The sequence below is a fragment of the Cydia strobilella genome, chromosome 27 (assembly GCF_947568885.1).
Source record: "Cydia strobilella chromosome 27, ilCydStro3.1, whole genome shotgun sequence".
Taxonomy (NCBI): Eukaryota; Metazoa; Arthropoda; class Insecta; order Lepidoptera; family Tortricidae; genus Cydia; species Cydia strobilella.
In genome coordinates, this window is record NC_086067.1 from 1,230,726 (window position 1) to 1,254,139 (window position 23,414).

Here is a 23,414-nt window from a genome sequence, read left to right on the forward strand (position 1 = left end):
CTATGGTATGTCTAAAGTTCTAAACCAAGTCATACGGTGGCAGCGTCGCAGCCAAAATGGCGTTTTTCAAGTTATTACATAAACAAATTGTCACAAAAAATCTCATCTAAAACAAGACCGATTTCAGAAAAAATGTATGATATTTGTCGTATTTCCTATAAAAAGGGCCCTTATTGTCGATGACGCTTACTCCATTATAAACGATGCTCCGATATAAATGCCGCGCGACGCTGTGCGGCGTAAGCGCTATCGACAATAAGGTCCCATTTCATAGAAAATGCCTCACTTTAGTGCCTAAATACGGTCAAGCATATACCTTTAAAATCTGTCGAGTTTTACCAGCCCACGGTGTGTAGGATTGGAATTTGTCGTTTCTAGCCTAAGTTACATTATTATATATTATATTATATCGTCGCTATGCTTACTCAACCTCATATCTGCAACAATCATTTGATGGAAATGTCGCTTCTCTTTCATTCGGAATACGGGTGTTTTTGCCTAGTGTTGCAGAAGTATAGCGGCGATATGTTATTGTGGTATTATTTTGTGACGAAGCCTGTAGCTGATTGTGATTTTGTGTTCGCCTGACGAAGCCTGCATTGCGGATATATAATTACGGTCCCTGAATAAATAACATTTTTAGTTACAGTCGAAGGAAAAAATATCGATCCAGACAAATAAATGTCATATACGAAGGAAAAAACCGGCCAAGTGCGAGTCGGATTCGCGCACGAAGGGTTCCGTACCATTACGAAAAAAACAGCAAAAAATCACGTTTGTTGTATGGGAGCCCCATTTAAATATTTATATTATTCTGTTTTTAGTATTTGTTGTTACAGCGGCAACAGAAATACATCATCTGTGAAAATTTAAACTGTCTAGCTATCACGGTTCATGAGATACAGCCTGGTGACAGAGAGACGGACGGACAGACGGACAGCGGAGTCTTAGTAATAGGGTCCCGTTATTAGTTATTACCCTTTGGGTACGGAATCCTAAAAATGACCAAAGCCTCCAGTGTCTATAGCATTTATATCTGGAATCTGCTGCTGCTGGAGCTAGAGCTGGTGTGTCTACTGGAAAAAATACAAATTAAAATATTTTCATAGAAAATAATTTAATTTGTTCTTGGGCTCAAAAATATGTGAACACGACTTTATTGTCTAAGTTGTAAGAGCGTACACATATTTTTGAAACTTTGGGAATGTGCCATCGACAATAAGGTCCCTTTTCATAGAAAATGCCTCATATAAAAAGTTAAAACTACATTAGACTTATATTGACCGGGATATAGACCGTGATTACCTTTTGTATTATTTGTGAGCTCCCGATATTTCGACGCACGCCAGTGATATCCGAATCAAACACCCGTAGTGACACCGTGAGTGTAGTGTGTTTGGACAGACCGACGAGTGTGAACGCGACCGGACCAACAAGTGTGAATGCGACCGTTGGTAACGTTGAAAGTGAACGCAGCCGACGCGCAAGAATGAGGGTAGACAGAGCGCTGTCTACACAACTTTGACACCCACCCGCTATCTTCAGTCACCCGTGAACATGATGCATGTAACTGCGTCGAAATATCGGGAGCTCACAAATAATACAAAAGGTAATCACGGTCTATATCCCGGTCAATATAAGTCTAGTGAAACTAACCGTGAATCATTCAAAACTCTAATTAAAACTACATTATCTGCTTGCTACAGGTTCAATCTCTAGCGGAGAAGCTCGTCGCAAACATACCGCCCGTGATCAAGGCTGAGCAAGAGGTATTCTTTATTCCAATACTATTTAATTTTCATTTCATTTCTTTTTTTTATTTAGGACCAACTGTAATTATTTTTCTAAATAGAGGAGGAGGAGGTAGAGGAGGTTTTTTTAAGCAGAGGATCTACCGCAAATATCGAAAAAAAATATATAATATAAAATATATATACTATAAAAAGGGATCTTATTGTCGATGGCGCTTACGCCATTATTAACGAAGCTCCGATATAAATACAATGTCGCGCGACGCTGTGCGGCGTAAGCGCCATCGACAATAAGGTCCCTTTTCATAGAAAATGCCCTAAATAAAACCGAATCATTATTTAACTATCCTTATTTGACAGGCCGAGCAGGGCAATGAACGTAAAGAGTCCAAGGTGAGTGAGAAATTTATATTTTTTCTGTTATAAACTTTTAGCAAAAGAATACTAATTGTGGAGCCTAAGCTAAGATGCCTATAGTAGAGCCATGTAGAGCCAAAGAAAATTTATTGTATTAGAGAGGTAGAGTTCTAGTTTAATATCTTGTCTTTTTATTAATTATATAACAATTCAAGTCTCCACCCTTTACATCTCTGGATAATTTGATGATCTTTTTTATTATTATATACATTTTATCTCTGACACCTAGAGACTTTTACATCTCTAAACAATGTTAGTACTTCTGTTGTTATTAGCTTTTTTTGTGTAATTTGACATTTATATTTATGTAATAGTTTTTTTTTTGTAATTTTGGGTTAATTTTATTGTTTGTAAAAATTTACATGTGAAAGTGCCCCTGTATCCTATTTGCTGAATAAATGTTTGATGTTTATTCATAAACGCCTACTAAAGTTAACAAGCCGCTATAATCGTTTGTCCCTTTCCGACGTATTGGTATGATGGAAAGGGACAACCCATTATTAGCGGCTTGTCAACTTTAGTAGACGCATAGAGTAACTTATACTAGAGCGGTACTGTCATAGTAAATTTTGTAACCCCAGTAAATTCACTGCCATCTGTCGACACACTTTAAAACTAAAAATTAATATTTATAAAAATACGATCAAATGTATTTAAATATGGATAAATGATTTTTTTATTTGCATTAATTATTTTTTATGATTTTGACCCATGTTCTTTCACTGATATGCGTTAAAATTATAAATAACAAACGAAACCGTCAACGCCCTCTATACGAGTGTAGGCCAAACTAGTGGCGCCCTCTGATCGAGAATCAAATTTTCGTGATTTTCGAGGCACGTTTTTTCCTTAGACTGTATCCATCTATTACGGAGTTATATCTATCTTTGGTAGACGTTTATCAATAAGGGGGTAAGAAAAAAAGTGCGTAGTTTGACATCCAACACAGATGGCTCTGTACTGTGCCATATGTTTTGCGGTCACTGAACTGTCAGACGTCAATGTCACTTCACCTTTTGGACGCCAGTGACCTATATAAACGCACCGTAGGTTCAACGCTATGGATGGTATAGAAAGGATGCCAATCTCTTAAGGAAGAATTGTTGCAAAAGTGACCGCTTTCAGCTTTAAATAATAGTTCCTAATCTCTCCGGTGGCGCTAGTTAGGATCTGGGACATGAGTATAACATGAACCAACAAATAACCCGACCAAATTACGTAGGTTGTTTTTGGTAGTATTTCGGTGTATGGTAGCGCCGCCTAATTACTGTTTTTTGATGGACACTTTTCATACATAGAGATTTGGCTCCTTTATATAGTCTCCATGGTTTTACGGTCACTGAACTGTCAGACGTCAATGTCACCACCTTTTTTTTTGGAAGCCAGTGACCTATATAAACGCACCGTAGGTTCAACACCAAAGACCGATTAATCGGTCATAGACCGCAGAGCAACATAGACCTACATGCATGTGCATAAAGTTCAATTTCAGTTTTGACACTTCGGTGACGTGGCGTCTGGATGACAGCTTTTGTGTTTGACACGGCGTCGAACAGGTTAATAGTATTGATACTTAAGCAGCGAAAGCAATGTATTGGACATTTTGTATGAAATTTGTTGCAGGTAACATTTAAGGAGGAAACGGCAACGTTTAAGATCTACGGCATGGAAGTTACGAGTTTGCGAAGATTGAACCAGTTCGAGAAGTGAACAGTGAACCAGTAGTACACAGTGAATCAACGTATTTCGTTACGTTCATGATGTGCTACATAAAAATGTATCTGCGGGGGTAGATGAGTTTGAGAAGTGAGCAGTGAGCCTATGGTGAACAGTGAACCAGAATGGTTTTTATCATGTTTGACCAATAACTCTACTTTCAAAAATATTTGCACGGTTTTAGTTCCTATTCTTATTTTTGTCAATTTATGCAGTTAAATATAACTCGTTTTACTCGTCTTGCAACCAAAATTTAACAAAACAATTGTTGTGTGTTGTCGTGGCCATTTTGTATTTGAAACAAAGTTTTAATAAAAAAATGAAACTGATTTGAACATTTATTTATTTGTAACTCTCCTAATAAACTCACATTAATATCAATTAAACTAAAAACTAATATCAATTATTTATTATATTTTTTACAATTTATTACATCTTCATAAATACAACAACACTTAAATTTAATTAAGTTATCACATAATTTACACAAATCACCTTAGATACAATGTGAGCAAATACCATTTTTTATAACTATCATTGTACGTTTAATCCCTGCAAACTGTCATTTTATAGTATAGTCTGTCATTGCTACGTATAATGGAAGGCATTAAAATACGAGTAAAGGGTTTATGAAACGAGCGTGCGAGTTTCAAAAAACATCACGTGTTTTAATGCCTAGTTATGTACAGTTAAATTACACTGCTTTGTCTACACACATCTCTCTCAAGTTCTATATGTGTTCAGGAACCACAAACAGTGCCTTTCACTTCAAATAAAACGTTATCTCGACCGATACAATGAAATTAGGTCAAATTAAATTCCTTTATTTTTCAGAGATCGTCATAGAGGGTAATTGATATGTGTAGATAAAGTGCTTTTTATCACGCAAAGTAACCAAAAAGTACTTAAATAAAATTATCCATTATTTCTATTATACGTCCAAAATTCTGTTATACAATCAGATTCTACTCTTTTAGTCTTTGAAAATAAAACTAGTTTATTTGCTAAACCTAAAGTATTTGTTTAAATTTTCGTATATAATTTGTATATTTGTGTATCAATAATACCAATACCGAAACAATAATTGATAGCAGTATGACAGACGAGACCTTATCAAAGTGACGACACAATAATGTATAGACCGATAGTGGGACCATATTTTTGACCTTAAAGTTATGATAATTCTAAAGAAGGAAAAGTGATGCTTATATGGCAGGGGACATGTTTTAAGCATATTTGTAATTTAAGAGGAAAAGTTAGAACGAGCGTTAGGTATAAATTAGGTATTTATATATTTTGATTGATGCTTTTTGAATATTGAATTAAAGTGCAAAGTTTAAGCTTCATCGTTTAAATTATGTATGACTCTTTAAACTGTTACATTTTTAGAAAAAAATTTAACGTGCTTCTTTGTCAAACTAAAATTAGCTTATTATTTTGTCGATATTGAATTAAAGTTTAAAAAATCCACAATAATATCTCTAAATTCTTAAGTTAATAGACAAAGCCGAAAAATTAGAAAAATAGGATTGCTGCTTAAATTTTAATATGCGTTTTTTGTCCTGTAAGGTCCAATATTGAATTAAAGTCTATAAAGATAAGTTTCATACTATAAAATAATATATGCAACCATATTATGAAAAGTAAGAAATTTCTGTGTGTAGCTTCCATTGTTATAGCCAAATCTATTTAAAAAGGCGCGAAATTCATACATACGCCGCGCTGGTCCGCCAAGGTGCCGGCGCGGCACGCGGGAGCCTATCGTAGCATTCGTATCTATCTATACCTATAGGTACCTCGCCCGGTCGCCCCACCCCCCGCTCAGCTTCGTAAGTACTTCGTACTTTTCTTGTCATTCATTAGTTTGTTTACCGTGCACATAAATTAGATGCCGATATTACGAGAAATTAATGTAATTATGACTTCAAAATGAGTACAAAATGTTTGTTATGTGGACTGATTATTTGTAGTTACTTAGTGGTCCGAGAGCTGGTAGACATTTTGGAGTAGGTCCTTGAGGCAAGCTGAAAATTTGCCTGATACTTCTCCTATCATACCCTAACTCAGCACTGGAGGTCTGGCTGCAGGGTAGCGGGGCTAAATCAACCCTTATATTTTTTAAGATTTTTTAGGGCTCCAAAAAAGTTCGTGAGGCAATCTGTAATTTTTACAGGTTGAAGTATCTAAATAGTCACAAAAAAATAAGCCTGAACATTTGGTCGGGTCTTTGACCTTGCCAGAAGAGCTAAAAAGTAACGTATGGCACTTACTCGTACGTAAAATTAAGTTTGTCTACTATAGTAATTGTATGCATTACAAAGTTATTTTTGTAGTACAGTAAATTAAAGACTACTGGGTAGGATGTACAGTCAGCAATACTATTTGTTTATTATTATACATATCAGCACTTACAGATAAACCTTACGTGCTAATAGTGTTGTTAGTAATTATTTCATGTGATTATACACTAATATAATTCTACATATTCATCTTTCTGTTATTATACAATTCTATCAAATGTTTCATTACGAATTATATCATTAAATAGGTACATACTTATATTATATTATTATGTCATTATGAAATTATACTAAATTATCATCATTTCTATCACTATTCGCTTAGCACCGTTGCATACAAACTTCTTTACAGGGGTGGTATCTTTTCTCTGCAGCTGACTGTACAATGTGATTGTAACTATGACGATGGTGTATATTTATGATGTATGTTATTTATTGTGTTTTTTGTATGTTACTTAAGGGCTTCTGTTAAGGGAACGAAAATTTGATTATTTAAGCCCTGTAAATATTTTTTTCTGTTTTTTTTTCTATTTGTTTTTTTTTTTAATGTTTATTAAGGGTCCACTGCAGGCGAACGAAAATGTTTATTATTTTGCGCTACGGCACACGGTTTAGGAGATACAGAATTAAAAAGGTTTTTTGTGTTTTTTTTTTTAAATATATTAATTAAGGGTTTCTTAGTGGAACGAAAATTTGATTATTTTTGCGCTCCGTCGCACGGTTTAGGAGATACAGCCCTCTAAAAAAATTTTTGTTTTTTTTTCTTTTCTTTTTAAATGTTAATTAAGTTGAACGAAAATTTTATTATTTTACGCTACGACGCTATTATTAAATTATGTTCGATTTTGAAATTTTTATATTAAATATATCTACTTATATATAAAGTTGAAGTTTGGTTATTGAATTTTATATTATATAAATATACAAAAAAAGAAATATAGGGCTGTATCTCCTAACCCGTCCGTCGCGCGTCGTAGCGCAAAAATAATAAAATTTTCGTTCCCCTTTAAAAACACTTTTAATATACAAAAAACACAATGAAACACAATAAGAAAAAAAACTCTACACGGCTGTATCTCCTAAGCCGAGCGTCGTAATATAAAAAAAAAAATACCAAAAAAGTCTTTATAAGGCTGTATCTCTGAACCGTGGGTCGTAGAGTAAAATAATAAAATTTTCTTTCAACTTAATTAACATTTAAAAAGAAAAGAAAAAAAAACAGAAAATTTTTTTTTAGAGGGCTGTATCTCCTAAACCGTGCGTTGTAGCGCAAAAATAATCTAATTTTCGTTCCCCTTTGAGAAACCCCTAAGTAACATACAGAAAACACAATGAAAAACTAAAAAGAAAAACAAAGAAAAAATCTTTATAGGGTTGTATCTCCTAAACCGTGCGACGGAGCGCAAAAATAATCAAATTTTCATTCCACTAAGAATCCCTTAAGTAATATATTTAAAAAAAACACAGAAAATCTTTATAAGGCTGTATCTCCTAAACCGTGCATCGTAGCGCAAAATAATAAAATTTTCGTTCCATTGCAGTGGACCCTTAGTTAACATTAAAAAAAAAGAAAAAAAAAAAAACAGAAAGTACATTTCGATGCTAGTGCGGAAAGTATGTCATACTTTACATACTTTCGAAGAATGACATTTCCGCACGTGTATCGAACGACGTTTTTTAATACCTTTGCGAAAAACAACAAGTAAGGAATTCGAAACTTTTATATTATTAATTCTGTGACATTATTGACATTAGACTTATATTGACCGGGATATAGACCGTGATTACCTTTTGTATTATTTGTGAGCTCCCGATATTTCAAAACCACCGCGAATCATTCAAAACTCTAATTATTGACATTGACATTATGAAGAGGTGTTTTTATAGCTTTTATTCGACTAGAATGGATTTTGTTATTATTATTGAACCCACTACATACAACATTATACACATTGTATTGTTTTACAAATATAAAACATTGTACTATTATTACCTAAATATCGTTATTAACGATTATTTCAATACTCAATACTCAGTAATCAACATAAAAACCTACTGTTAAAGTAAGAATACGAAAAATATACATATTTCATATTTTATTACTTACCTCTTCATCATTATAACACGTCTATTTTTTTATATATTGAATATTGAAAAACCGTTCTTAATAAGTTGTCTGAATAGAACGGAACGCCTGTCAAAGGAGAGGCGTTTTTTATTTCTGCTTTAAATTTCCAAAGGCAACATTCGATATTGTTTTTATAAATGTACGATACACAAATAATCGTAATTAACGATATTTGGGTAATAATAGTACAATGTTTTATATGTACAATTGTCTTATAGAACATGCATTTAAAAAAAAACTCATTAAAGTGGGTTCAATAATAATAACACCCAGCTAAAAAAACACCTCTTCATAATGTCAATGTCAATGATGTCACAGAATTAATAATATAAAAGTTTCGAATTCCTTACTTGTTGTTTTTCTTATTTTTTCGCAACTGTATTGAAAAACGTCGTTCGATACACGTGCGGAAATGTCTAATAATGACACACTTTCCGCACTAGCATCGAAATGTCCTATGACAGGGCTGTATCTCGTAAACCGTGCGTTGTAGCGCAAAACTAATCTAATTTTCGTTCCCCTTTGAGAAACCCGTAAGTAACATTCAAAAAACATAATCGAACAACAAAGAAGAAAACAAAAAAATAAAAAATCTTTATAGGGTTGTATCTCCTAAACCGTGCGTTGTAGCGCAAAAATAATCTAATTTTCGTTCCCCTTTGAAAAGCCCCTAAGTAACATACAAAACACACAATGAAAAACTAAAAAGAAAACAAACAAAGAAAAAAATGTTTATAGGGTTGTATCTCCTAAACCGTGCGTCGGAGCGAAGAGCAAAAATAATTAAATTTTCGTTCCACTTTAAGAAACCCTTATTAATATTTAAAAGATACAACCCTATAAAGATGTTTTAATTTTTTGTTTTCTTTTTTGTTTTTCATTGTATTTTTTGAATGTTACTTACGGGTTTCTCAAACGAGAATGAAAATTAGATTATTTTTGCGCTTCAACGCACGGTTTAGGAGAGACAGCCCTGTAAAGATATTTTTCTGTTTTTTTTTTGTTTTTTTTTTAATGTTAACTAAGGGTCCACTGCAATGGAACGAAAATTTTATTATTTTGCGCTACGATGCACGGTTTAGGAGATACAGCCTTATAAAGATTTTTTTTTTTTAAATATAAATTAAGGGTTTCTTAAAGTGGAATGAAATTTTGATTATTTTTGCGCTACGACGCACGGTTTAGGAGTTACAGCCGTGTAAATATTTTTTTCGTTTTTTTTTTGTTTTTTCTCATATTAAAAAAGGGTTTCTTAGAGGCAAAGAGGATATAATAAGATAGAGTGGTACTGTCATAGTAAATTTTGTAACCGCTTTAAATTCACTGCCATCTATCGACATACTTTAAAACTAAAAATGAAGATTTATAAAAATACGTTAAAATGTATTTAAATATGGATAAATGATTTTTTTATTTGCATTAATTATTTTTATATGATTTTGACCCATGTTCTTTCACTGATATGCGTTAAAATTATAAATAACAAACGAAACCGTCAACGCCATCTATACGAGAGTAAGCCAAAACTAGTGGCGCCCTCTGATCGAGAATCAAATTTTCGTGATTTTCGAGGCACGTTTTTTCCTTAGACTGTATCCATCTATTACGGAGTTATATCTATCTTTTTTAGAGGGGAACGAACATTTTACTTTTTTTGCGCTCCGACGCACGGTTTAGGAGATACAGCCCTATAAAAAGATTGTTTTCTTTGTTTTTTTCTTTTATGTTTTCATTGTGTTTTTTGTATGTTACTTAGGGGCTTCTGATAGGGGAACGAAAATTTGATTATTTTTGCGCTATAACGAACGGTTTAGGAGATACAGCCCTGTAAATATTTTTTCTGTTTTTTTTTCTTTGTTTTTTTTTAAAATGTTTATTAAGGGTCCACTGCAGGCGGACGAAAATGTTATTATTTTGCGCTGCGACGGACGGTTTAGGAGATACAGCCCTATATATATTTTTTTGTTTATTGTTGTTTTTTTTTGTATGTTATATAATATAAAATCCATAACCAAAATTCAAATTTTTATATAAGTAGATATACTCAATATAAAAATTTCAAAATCTAACATAACTTTTAATAGAAATGTCCTCATACATCATAAATATACACCATCCTCATAGTTACAATCACATTGTACAGTTAGCTGCAGAGAAAAGATACCACCCCTGTATAGGTTTGTATGCAAAGGTGCTAAGCGAATAGTATTGCTGACTGTACATCCTACCTAGTGGTCTTTAATTTACTACAAAAATAACTTTGTAATGCATACACTTTGTTTAGTAGACAAACATAATTTTGCGTGCAAAAATAACTGCGATGCATACGCTTTGTATAGTAGAGAAACTTAATTTTGTGTGCAAAGATAACTTTGTAATGCATACAATTTGTATAGTAAACAAACTTAATTTTGCGTGCAAGTAAGTGCCATACTTTTTAGATCGCCTGGCAAGGTTAAAGACACGACTCGACCAAATGTTCTGGTTTATTATTTTTATGACTATTTAGATACTTAATTTTAACCTGTTAAAAATACAGATTGCTTTTAGAACATTTTTTTGAATTTTGTTAAATATTATTTTGCACGCGTCTAGCAAGGTTAGGTTACCCGCTAGCCCGTTGATCTATATACCGTTGATCTACCTATATATCAGTACCGTTTGATCGCTGCCTCGGCGGCGCACAGCGCGGCGCGCGCAACCATGCCGCGCGTTTGAAATGTAACGTAAATATAAGCACGGAATGCATACGTATCAGTATTTAGTGACGCACAAATTTTATATTTCTAATCTTTTGTGTGGGAACTAAGATCATTGTCATGACCGTTTAATATTAACTCTACAAACTTTAATTCAATATTGGCTATACTGCTTAACCAGATATCAATATCTAGAGAAGCACATTGTCTACATTTCTAATTTTTTACAAGGATAATAAGCTGATCCATAATATCGTAATTTTGCAATATCAGCTACTCTAATTATTTATTTACAAAATAATTCATGTTTTTAAGTTCACCAGAAAGCACATGTTCCAGATTTCTAAAAACCGAATATTGTGTATAAATTAAAGTGGTATTGAATATGTTAAAGTTTTTTGTAACTTTAATTCTATATTTACAAAGTTATTAGCAGAAATTAAAATATTTCAATATATCCGAACGCTCACCCTAAAAATTTCTAACTTTTTACGAAAGTCTTATTTAACATGCTAACAATGACATATCGAAAAAGAAAAAACTTTAATATTATCAAAACCCATTTTTGTTCCACCGCTGGTCTAGTAACCAAATGTGCCGTTTTAAACCAAAAGGTGATTGCCGTTTGTCCAGTCAAATTTAAGCTGTATGGAAATAGCGCCGACGCCGACAATAAGTATCCTTTTGATGAAAATGGCCCAAACACATTTTTATGCACCCTTTCAATACACCCATCTAATTAACCTCTCTAAACTATCCACATCATTGACGTATTATATCTAAGGACGGGCCTTACGGGCAATCATGGACAATAAGAATGGGTCCAGTACATTGGTGGCTACAAAGCTATTGGTTGATGAGTTCGCATCGCGCGCGATTGGTCGAAATTAGCGCGCGCTACGCTCGCTCGAATTCGTGAAGCACAACGCTGAACTAGCAATTCTTAGTGCCCGCAAGGCCCGTCCTCAGAGACGTCAATGATCCACATACTCAAAAGAATAACGACACAATAAACCATAAAAACCTCAACACTAACAAACCAATTACAGTTAACAGCGCATAATGCAGCCACATAAGCCTTTTATACCTCTTAATACTCTCCGGTATAGTAGTAACTGGATCTTTTAAGAGATAAACCCTAATTCCCTTCATGTAGTTCGCAAAGAACTCGTTCCAGTCGATGGCGCTGGTGTCGAAGTCATAGATATGCTTGTCGGCGTCACACAACTCGTTGTAGAGGCGCGTCATGTTGCTATTGTGGAAACGCCATTCGCGGAGCGCGAAGAATTCTATCACGGCCGCGAATTGCTCGATTTTTGTGTAGGCTTTTCTTAATCTGGAAAGATTTTGAGTTTAAGGTCAATGTGGAGAACCGTCTATCAGGTAAGACCGTCTACAAAACTCTTTCGTCACGTCTAACTCTTGCGTTTGTTTACATACTTGACTTACGATAATAGTTCTTGCCTTATGACGGTCTTCTTAACCAAAAAAATTATATAATTATATATATTGGTCTTCTCCATATTGACCATATATATGCTTGCGATTTCGTCTGCGAGGAATGATGATGTTAAAAAAAATTTTAGTTTTACGATTTATACTCTTAGGTCCAAAGGTGCCCGTCATTAATGCGCGCGCAACACCCCTTAAAGCCGGGTTGGGGCCGACTTTTAGTATGAGGGCGCCCGGCATTGGAGCGCGCGTAGCGCGCCCTATACGTCTCTTTCTTCAGCACGAGCGCTTATTAACCTCGTTAATTTTTTTGATTGGCATTCTGCACGCAAATTTCAGCCACACTCCGCGACCGAAAATTCAACCTCCGCTATGGTGGTAATTTAAAGAAAACCAAAAAATAAATTATTAATTTTTCTTTTGACGTACAACTAGCTAGTTAGGGAGGATACTCACTGTGGTTTCTTCCCGAGGACCATACACACTCCGTCGATGATGTAAGCAGGGATCCAGTGCAGCAGCAGCGCGAGGAAGGTGTACATGGCCTTGGAGTTAGTCAGCGTCAGCATGTAGTACCACACGGCCTGTGCGGGGGGCACGCTCAGCCCGTGGGTCTCGGCTAGGGACATGAATTTAGCTGGAATAGAGGGCGCAAGTTAGTAATTAGGACCACTTACAAACGTTTTTGTTACTTACTAAATAATAAGATGTAATTTTTTACCTATTTTAAACAGAATAGTTAAGCTAAATTTAAAGAAAGGATCAAATCAAATCAAAATAGAAATAAGATGAATTAGGAACTACAAACAATGTCAACTATAATTTCTTTATTTTATTTTATTTTTATTTTTTATTTTATTTATTAGGAAAACTTACAGCTGAAGTAACACGTTAGGTAATAACATAGAAGCAGTGAGCCAATTACAAGTTTCCACAGATAGAAACTGCGTAAAGTGCATGGTGTGCGAAATTACAACTAATAATACTTACTAATTTATAAATATCCTTTACTTATCTTACTAGAGGGAAAATTGGTTTAAACAGTTAACAAGAAGAACAAAAGAGAGAAAAAAGAACAGGATAGAGATACAATGTTGAGTTAACACTTTTTCCACTGTTAACACTTAACAGTGGGAAAAGTCCTGAGTCATTAGCTTACGTATCGAACTAAAGCTATCGCAGAACAGATCGATGAGATCATGATGTTTGCAAAGCTGATTGAAAGACTTACCAGCTCTTAGAAGGAAGGAGTTTTTCCTGTAATTAGTATGAACGGAGGGAATATGGAAGGTTTTTTTGGTGCGAGAGGATATGCGTGGGGGGACTGTGAAATTCAAGTTGGCTAGTAGATCAGGACAGTCTACATGGTTCTGAGCAATTTTCATAATATATATTACGTCGGATATATTACGCCGGATGTAGAGAGGTAGCAGATGAAGTTTTGCACAATGCTGTTTATAACTTTGTTTTGGAATTTTGAATTTAAATCTCAGAGAACGAATAAACTTTTTTAAAACTTTTGATTTGAGACAACATATGGTCCATAAATTTGTTAGTTATAGCTTATACATTATGTTAGTAACAACAACAGTAACCTAATAAAATGCAATAATAAATTATACAACATTTGACGACCGGTGTGGCCTAGTTGGTAGTGACCCTGCCTGTGAAGCCAATGGTCCTGGGTTCGAATCCCGGTAAGGGCATTTATTTGTGTGATGAACACAAATATTTGTTCCTGAGTCATGGGTGTTGTCTATGTATATAAGTATGTATTTATATATGTCGGCGGGTTATCCGCCATTATGTAGTTTAATAATAACCACGTTTGATATGACAAACCTTAACTTTATTTAATTAATTAATAACTGGAATGCAGTGTAGTTGACTGCGATACATTAGCTTTTCTATTTTTCTTTCATAAATGACGGCCCCTCTCAAAATCACCGCTCCTTCTTTCAAAACTGTCGTTTTAATCAGCCAGGTACAATTATACAATCATGACAGCTGTTCGAGTCATTGAAACTAACGTCACTGTATCGTAGTCAAACACACTCAAGCATAGATAATCTGAATATTTGACATTGCTTGACATTCCATTAGACGCAGCCGTCATAACAAACGGTCTGCGACACGGCCATTCTGACATTTCACACGCCCCCGTGGGAAGGCGTACCTGTAAGTGAAAGTTCCACGAGAATAACAGGTCACTCGGCTATCCTGACCATAGCCATAAGTGATTAGTGAAAATCAGTAATAAGCAGGTTGTGAATTTCGAAAAGCTGTAGCAATGGCTTGCCATGCGTGTTTAATGCACAATTAAATTCCTTTGGATCAATCTGGTACAATTTTATCAAAGACAAACAAGTTCGCAATAATTCTCTTTTTGCATATTATACCAATTTGCAAAATCATACGCAAAAAAGATCGCAAAATAGATTATTTATTTAGAACTATTATGCAATTCTCAGTACCAGGATGGCTAACCGCCAAAAACGACATCACGCTCAGCTATCAACACACAGTCCTCATTGCGTAACCCGCAATCTGCATCATTGGTTAACCACCAATGAAAAACCACTACTCATTGCGTAACCCGCAATCTGCATCATCGGTTAACCACCAATGAAAAACTACTACTCATTGCGTATCCTGCAATCTGCATCATCGGTTAACCACCAATGAAAAACTACTACTCATTGCGTAACCCGCAATCTGCATCATCGGTTAACCACCAATGAAAAACTACTACTCATTGCGTAACCCGCAATCTGCATCATCGGTTAACCACCAATGAAAAACTACTACTCATTGCGTAACCCGCAATCTGCAACACTGGCTAACCACCAGTGCAAATTCATACATTGATTGATGTCGTTTGTGAGCGTTTAACTATTTGTAACTTAAAAAAGAAAGGTTCTAATTTAGACTGAATGTTGCGAACTTGTTCCCGTCTCCGCATCATCTATATCTTTACTGTCTAGATTTATGGGACGTACAATATCAGGCATTTTCCGTAACCTATCGTGAGCATACTTGTACTGACGATTACCCAAGAGAGACTTCAATACATATCTATCGCCGTCCAACACTTCTACTACCCTAAAAGGTCCCTTATACTTCGGATCAAGTTTTGTTTGATTTCTTTCTTCGTTAGAGATAAGTACAAAATCACCAACAACGAAACGGGTAAATTTGGCTTTATTGGAATCGAATCGCGTTTTGTCGTAGGTTGCGCATCTTGTCATATTCTCGGTAGCTCTAGATCTAGCTAGGTTAATATCGACTTCAGGTTCATCTGAAAACATTAAATTAAGGGGGCGCGCGACTCTTCCTATTAGCAATTCTAAGGGACTGTATTTAGTAACCCTACTAACTGTGCAGTTAAGAGCTAGCTGTACGTCTGGAAGCGAGTCTTGCCATGAACGATCCTTACTCGTTTCTACTGCTGTAAACATATTCTTTAGTGTACTCATGACTCGCTCCACCTGTCCATTCGCCCTTGAACTGCCAGAAGCAATTAAGTGTAAACTTATGTTATGAGTTGTACAAAACTCACGAAAATCAGTACTGGCGAAACAGCGACCTTGGTCAGCTATGATCCGAGTTGGTGCCCCAAATAGAGCAACACAATTTTTGAGTGCTCGGATACTACTAACGGTATCGATGTGCAGGGTATGGTGAAGCAAAACGAATTTCGTAAAAGCATCGATAACAACGAGAACATATTCTTTTGTATCATTTTTGCCACTTAGCTTTCCAGTAACGTCAACATGGAGTGTATGCCAGGGAATGGCAACCTTTGGAATAGGATGCAGTTCTGCTTGAACTCTACCCGTGTGTGACTTTGCGATTTTGCAAGTTACACAGTTATCCACGAACTTTCTAACAAATTTTGACATATTCTCGAACCAGTATGCATCGTACATCTTTTCCAAAGTTTTCTCCCATCCCAAATGCATTAAGGACTCATGTGTAGTATGTACAACAGACCATCTTAGTGCTCTGGGCAATATGGGAAGACACCGACTTTTGTTATAGCGCTGAATTTTTCTATGTAATATACCGGACCTGAGTTCGTACGTTTTGGCAATTTCAGTGTCAAGGTCGCCGTTTTTAATTTTAGATATTAGTTGAGAAATTTCCTCATCTCGATGTTGTTCAGCTACCAACCAATTGGATGAAAGATTAGCAATGTTAATAGTTCTTTGTTCTCTTCTACTGATTAAATTATTTATTTTATCCTCAGGATTATCCTCACGATCCGAAATGGGATTCCTAGAGAAAAAGTCAGCATGTTGCATCCGCTTCCCTTCAACATGTATAATGTCAAAGTCAAACGATTGCAAAAATGCCCACCATCTGTGTACTCTTGGGGTAAGGTCTAACTTTTTACGTGTTGACTGAAGTGCATTACAGTCCGTCATTACTGTAAATTTTCGCCCGTACAAATAATGCCTAAAATGTCTTATTGCGTTTACTACTGCGAGAGTCTCCAATTCATAAGAGTGATACCTTGATTCTGCAGTTGTGGTGCGCTTACTAAAGTAGGCAACTACGTAACGTTTTCCATCCTTTTTCTGAATTAAAATTCCACCATACCCAATGGAACTGGCGTCAGTATGCAATTCTAATGGATAATTCGGGTCGAAGATTGACAAGACTGGGTTACTTGTTAAAATCGAAATTACAATTTGTCTGATTTTTTCATGTGAACTCTCCCATGAAATGTTACCTTTAGAGACGTTTGTGAGTGCATATAAGGGCGCCATCACTTGGGAAAACTTAGGGATAAACTGGCGGAAATACGAGGCCAAACCGATAAATTGTCGAAGCTGGGTGACTGTTGTTGGTGGCGGGGTATCAACTAGCGCCGCTATTTTTTTTGGGTTTGGTCGGATTTCGCCACACGTAACCTCATAACCAAGATACTCCACTCTTTGTTTAAGAAACGAACATTTTTTTAAGTTAAATGAAAATCCAGATTTCGTTAAAATGTCTAGAACTATGCGAAGCCTCTGCAAGCCTTGTTTAATATCGGAAGCCACAATCATTATGTCATCCATGTAGACTACAACGAATTTGGTAGCGAGATCTCCTAATGCTTTATTGACAGCGCGTTGAAAAACCGAGGGCCCATTCCGAAGACCAAAGGGCATAGTCAGGTATTCGTACTGCCCGTCTGGTGTTACGAAAGCAGTTCTTTCGATAGAATCTGCATGTACCGGTATCTGATGAAACCCACTGGCCATATCAAGGGTTGTGAAGTAACGAGCGCCTTGAAGCCTATTTATCTGGTCAGATATTAATGGTAATGGGAATCTGTCTGCAACAGTGTTGTCATTTAGTTCACGATAATCCACACACATACGATCTGAGCCGTCCTTCTTCTTCACAAGGAGTATAGGGCTTGCAAATGGTGACGAACTTGGGCGTATGACATTGGATGCGAGCAGTTCATTGACTTTATTACGTACTATTTGTCTTTCATCTGGGCTTAAGCGATAAGGACGTCGGCAAACTGTTTTGTTTGGGTCCTTAAGACGAATCTGCATTGGTTCTATAACGGCAGGGTGAGGAGGTGTTCCAATGGTAAAGTTGTCACTAAAGTCATTCAAGATACCAACTAGTTGGGATCTATATTCGGGAGGAACATCAGTGTCAATGTTGTTGAAATCTGGTAGATCTTTTGTTAAGTTTTGTTTTACCGGCGGTTCAATTAATTGTACGGCTAGTTCTATGTTTGGCCCTACCACGGGCTCTACCATTAACTCTACCTCTCCTTCTTGCGATTTAACTGTCGACTCTACGTTGGACATTAAAACTGCTGTTGCAATTTTCTTGTTATTGACTTTTGTGAGTAATAAAGTAGCGGATGTCATAATAATAGCAATATTGTTGTTTAAAATTTCGCGTCCTATAATAATATCATGCTGAAGGTAACTGTCAGGTAGTAGTATATTCAAGTTAATATTGTCAATAAGAATACTGGTTGAAATTTTTAAATAACTATTAATAGATGTTTGTCCAATGCCTGTCATAGTAACAACAGCACAAGTACGCTCACCATTAAATCTAGAAGAGGCACTATGTCTAATCAACGAACATTCGGCTCCGGAATCGTAAAAAAAATCGAATACTTTACCAGAGTGACTGAGCTTTCCCATAGGTGCATTGACCATGCATACGTTTACGCGACGTTGTTCGGGTGCTGCACCAGAGCTGCTTCTGTTGTTGCTGTTAGTACCGCCACTACCGGGACGAGCATGACTGCCCGCTGCTGGGCATCTGTTTGCGTAGTGGCCTCGAGCATTACATCTGTAGCATGTGACGTTACTGTTGTCGTCCTTGGTTGAAGTTTTCGACGACATTGTATTCGTTGGTTGGCGTGTTACATCTATCTTCGAATTTCTTTTGTATTGATGATGACACAGATGTGCTTTGTGTCCTGTCATTCCACAATTGAAGCATCTGATATGGCTGTTAGTCTTAAATCGTTTGTTTCCGAAGTCTGTTTCGGTTTTCGTGTCGGGTAATTTCCGTTTCAAAAAGGACAATGCACGTAGCTCTTGTTGTAGCTTACGTCTAGTTTGAATTTCCGTCGTATAAGCTAGTCGTGGCACACGAGGGTCTAAACGTGATATGTGTGCTAAAACGATTGAAATAACAATCTGCTCTTGTGTTAAGTCTTTCATTCGCGACATAAGCGACGTCATTATTCTGGAGGAGTAGGCTGCCAGACACTCACCTTCTTTTGGCGTGCTGTTGTTTAGGTTTATAAGTGAAGCCGCTGTTGTCTCTGGGCAGTCATATCTTGTGACGAAAATATCTTTAAATTCGTTCCATGTTATCCCTGGGAATGAGATTTCTGAAAGCCATGCTGATGCCTGACCTTTTAACGCGCGGCTTAGCACATTTATTAATGACGAACCATTTAAGCCATTGTCGGTGATACACATGTCAGCGGTTGTAATCCAGGCCTTTGCATTCAAATCATGCTTATCTGGGTCAAATTCTGGCAGCTGGATCATCTTGGTTGTCGGAGTCTGCGGTTTAATTGCTTCTAACAATGTTAGGAAGTTTTGATTTTGTTGTTCTAACATAAGACGCCACTTTTGCCCACCATCTTCGTTGTCATTCTGCTCTTTTGCTGGCTCTAAAGGTATACAATCACGATTGTCTCGTCTTGGCAAAAGCTTGCCGACCACGGGGCTGGGTTCTCTTTCCAAACGGTCTGGGTTGACCACTTCTGATGTCGGCGGGTTATCCGCCATTATGTAGTTTAATAATAACCACGTTTGATATGACAAACCTTAACTTTATTTAATTAATTAATAACTGGAATGCAGTGTAGTTGACTGCGATACATTAGCTTTTCTATTTTTCTTTCATAAATGACGGCCCCTCTCAAAATCACCGCTCCTTCTTTCAAAACTGTCGTTTTAATCAGCCAGGTACAATTATACAATCATGACAGCTGTTCGAGTCATTGAAACTAACGTCACTGTATCGCAGTCAAACACACTCAAGCATAGATAATCTGAATATTTGACATTGCTTGACATTCCATCAGACGCAGCCGTCATAACAAACGGTCTGCGACATATATATGTATATCGTCGCCTAGCACCCATAGTACAAGCTTTGCTTAGTTTGATGCTAGGTTGATTTGTGTAAGATGTCCCCTAATATTTATTTATTTTATACAGTTCCAAATATTTGTTTGGGAACAACATACATTAAACATTGATTCAGTATACAGTAAACTTGTAATTAAAATTAAGTTACTTCAATTAAGATGAGATCCAATTATTATTATTTTTATTACTTACTAATTTTCATCTACTAAAAATTCTTTATTAAGGCGTTTACTTCAGTTGGTGGAGATGCTGGGATTGTTTTAAAGACAGACAGATAGAGGTAGAAGACAAAACTTACTAGGACACACAGCCGACCCCAAAATGACGGCGAACGACCAACCCACAAAGTGGGGTGCGACACCATACGGGCTCCACAGCAGGGATGCGGAAGAGCCCTCTCACACCCTCCCAAAAGGGCGTCGAGAGCAACACTGACTGACAAAACTTACTCCATGTAATAGGAGCCGTCTCGGAACACACACAGTGGTAGAGTGGCGGGGCGTCCCGGGGCGGCGCCTGGTGGTTCTCGGCGCGCGACACGCTCCAGGCCGCGGCCACGCAGGCGGCGGCGACCGCGTCGCCCGGCACCAGCGACGCGGACGCTTGCGGCGCCGCGTGCAGCACGTGCAGGAGGCCGAGCTCGGCGCCTACTATCACCTGGTAAGAGGAGAAAAAGTATTTAGAGCAAACAATTATTTTTGGACCCGGGTATGTCCTAGGACCCGGGTATGTCCTAGGACCCGGGTACGTATGTCCTTTGGACCCGGGTATGTGCTTAAACTACGTCCGGACCTGGGTATGTCCATAAACTAAGCCCGAAGGAGAGGTATGGGCACTGTGAATGACATCTCGCTTTTTGTGGTAGGGCACAGGACAGCGGATGACATTCCAGATCTAGAGAAGAACCCAACTGGGGAAGTACCTCCACCTTACAGAAAACCGCAGCCAAATATCACTAGACCCTACTCATAGTGTTGTTTTCCTGCCGGTGAGTAAGGTTGCCAGAGCTCCACGAGGGTGCGGAGTGTTAGGGTCGGCAACGCGCATGTAACTCCTCGGAGTTGCAGGCGTACATAGGCTACGGAGACTGCTCAACATCAGGCGGGTCGTATGCTTGTTTGCCACCGACGTAGTAAAAAAAAAATATCAGGAAAAATGCTCCGCAAATTTGATAAATATCCAAAACCTGTCGAAATGCTTTCAAAATTTCACAAGAATCGATTGAGAAAGTCTACCTGTAGGTAGATGAGAGCTTTGCTACGCTCGAGCAACTGGTCGAAATAGGATACAGCGCTTGTGGCCAAGGCAACTGGCTTCAGCAAGAATCGAAGGTATAAATGAGTTTCTTGAAATATCTCATTTAACATTTATCAGTTCGTTTTGCAGAAAAACGTGAGAAATCCGGTCTTATTTGATTTGGTTGGTTAGATGGCAATCGATTTAGTAAAATAAAACTACTACCTGTATTCTTAGAATTAGATTAACAGGGCTTACTTAGTATATCATTGGAAAAGCAAGCCGAAGCTGCGGAGCAAATTGTAGTGAGCGGGCGTGGGCGGGCCTCCCTCCGCGCCTCCGTTTTCGCAATTGCTCTCTAGGGGTACGACAGACAAGACCACGTGGATAGCGGGGTGCTCTGATTCGGTTTTAGATAACCTTGACAGTTTGGGGACCTCTTAATTTAATGGTTTTTTTTGCAAATCAGTTTATCCTTTTACTTACCCCTGTAGGTCCGTATACGTTGTCAATCCACCCGGCTACTGGATCCTTCGCTGTTCCGATCACTAGATAAATAAAAGAATTATTTACACACATGTATGTAGATGAAATTAATCTTGACGAAAACTATCTGTAGAATTCTGAACCAATAATCCATGTGTTATGGCAGCTATTCTACAATACAACCGGCAGCGAAAAAGCTACTAATGATCGACTACGTAGGTAGATGTAAAAAAAATTACGTAAATAAAAAAGTCCTTGTAATCTCTAAGCTTTGTTTTTATCCAAATACTAAAATGACAGTTTACCAGTTTACTATGTACCTAATCATCCTTCTTTGTACCAATATTGGACAAATTAGGAAAATAAAGCTGTAATTTTAGTTTCTGATCGCTGCCGGTTGGACGCCTGCTTTAGAAATGAGAACAAATCCTGACTTACCAATCGAAGGTCTGACTACAGCCACTGGTAGACCCTGAGAGTACTTCTGTAGCACATCCTCGGCCACGCCCTTGGTGTACGCATACGTGTTGGGGAAGTCTCCGATCAGTCTGTAATGGAAAACATTAAACATTAGCTTTGATTATCCGCATCAATTATGAATATCTGGGAGACCGAGCTTCGCTCGGAAAACATATACGAGTGATCTCAAAACGCGCGTTTTCCCAGAGATTAGACCTAGCTGGAACGATTTTTCGTCCCCGAAAACCCCCATATAGCAAAATTTCATCGAGATCGTTAGAGCCGTTTCCGAGATCCCCGAAATATATATATATATATATAGATAGATAGATATATACAAGAATTGCTCGTTTGAAGGTATAAGGTTATGTAGATTAAAAACAGGCCATATGTAATCACGATCCACAGGGGTAAAAAAGGGAAATGGGTAAGAAGAGAAATCTAAAGCTCTTACTCTACCTAAATTGTGATTGTTCCTGTTTAGATTAAGCCTATGACTATTAAAAAAAAATAGTACATATATAAAATACATATTAGAATTATTAGATAATCAAAACTTCAGCGTAGGATGTAATTCAAATTAGTATTGTTTTCAATCTGACTCCACAAGACAGGCATAGCCTAGTTATAGGTTAAGAAAAACTTGTACACTTTGGCAAATAAACTATAAACTACTTTTTTTATAAAGCTTTTTGCCACACGGAAGCTGAATTTTCTGACAAATACTCTTATATTATTAAAAGTCCTAAATGATCTGTTGATGGCAGTAAGGATAAAAGACATTCCACTACCAACTTGGATACGAAAATGGTGATCCTTTACTTTATTATTATTATTATTTATTTATTTACAAAAACATGTCCGGCTCACAGCGGAGGCCAAACGCCATGACATAGGAAAAAACATTTCATACACAACCCAAGACAAGTAAAACACAACAAACCAAACAATTCATCATAAATAACATAATTAAACATAATAAAACAACATTCGGGCATATCTCCCAACCGCCTCAGTCTAGGGACGTGTGACAAAAACATTTAAATATTGGGATATTTTTGAGCACAAAAGACACAACTTGTCATTAAAAAGGTCAGCATCCTGGACCGAGCCAACTAAACCGTTTAGAA

General features: G+C 36.9%; 2 protein-coding genes across 3 annotated transcripts in view; one reads left to right on the top strand and one right to left on the bottom strand.

Annotated features, from left to right (window-relative positions):
* LOC134753659 (uncharacterized) overlaps positions 1-4,191 on the top strand; it is a 75,602-nt gene extending 71,411 nt beyond the window's left edge. Inside the window, exons 50-52 of the mRNA XM_063689600.1 lie at positions 1,707-1,769; positions 2,112-2,144; positions 3,792-4,191. Coding sequence (XP_063545670.1) covers positions 1,707-1,769; positions 2,112-2,144; positions 3,792-3,878 — 183 coding nt within the window. The 3' untranslated portion in view covers positions 3,879-4,191. The remainder of the gene's footprint in view (positions 1-1,706; positions 1,770-2,111; positions 2,145-3,791) is intronic.
* Positions 4,192-4,209: 18 nt separating this feature from the next.
* LOC134753650 (fatty acyl-CoA reductase wat-like) overlaps positions 4,210-23,414 on the bottom strand; it is a 66,000-nt gene continuing 46,795 nt past the window's right edge. For both annotated transcript variants that reach the window (XM_063689591.1, XM_063689592.1), the window contains 5 exons: positions 22,264-22,373; positions 21,826-21,887; positions 20,553-20,760; positions 12,920-13,100; positions 4,210-12,347 (listed from right to left, as the gene is read on the bottom strand). In XM_063689591.1, coding sequence (XP_063545661.1) covers positions 12,002-12,347; positions 12,920-13,100; positions 20,553-20,760; positions 21,826-21,887; positions 22,264-22,373 — 907 coding nt within the window. In that variant the 3' untranslated portion in view covers positions 4,210-12,001. The remainder of the gene's footprint in view (positions 12,348-12,919; positions 13,101-20,552; positions 20,761-21,825; positions 21,888-22,263; positions 22,374-23,414) is intronic.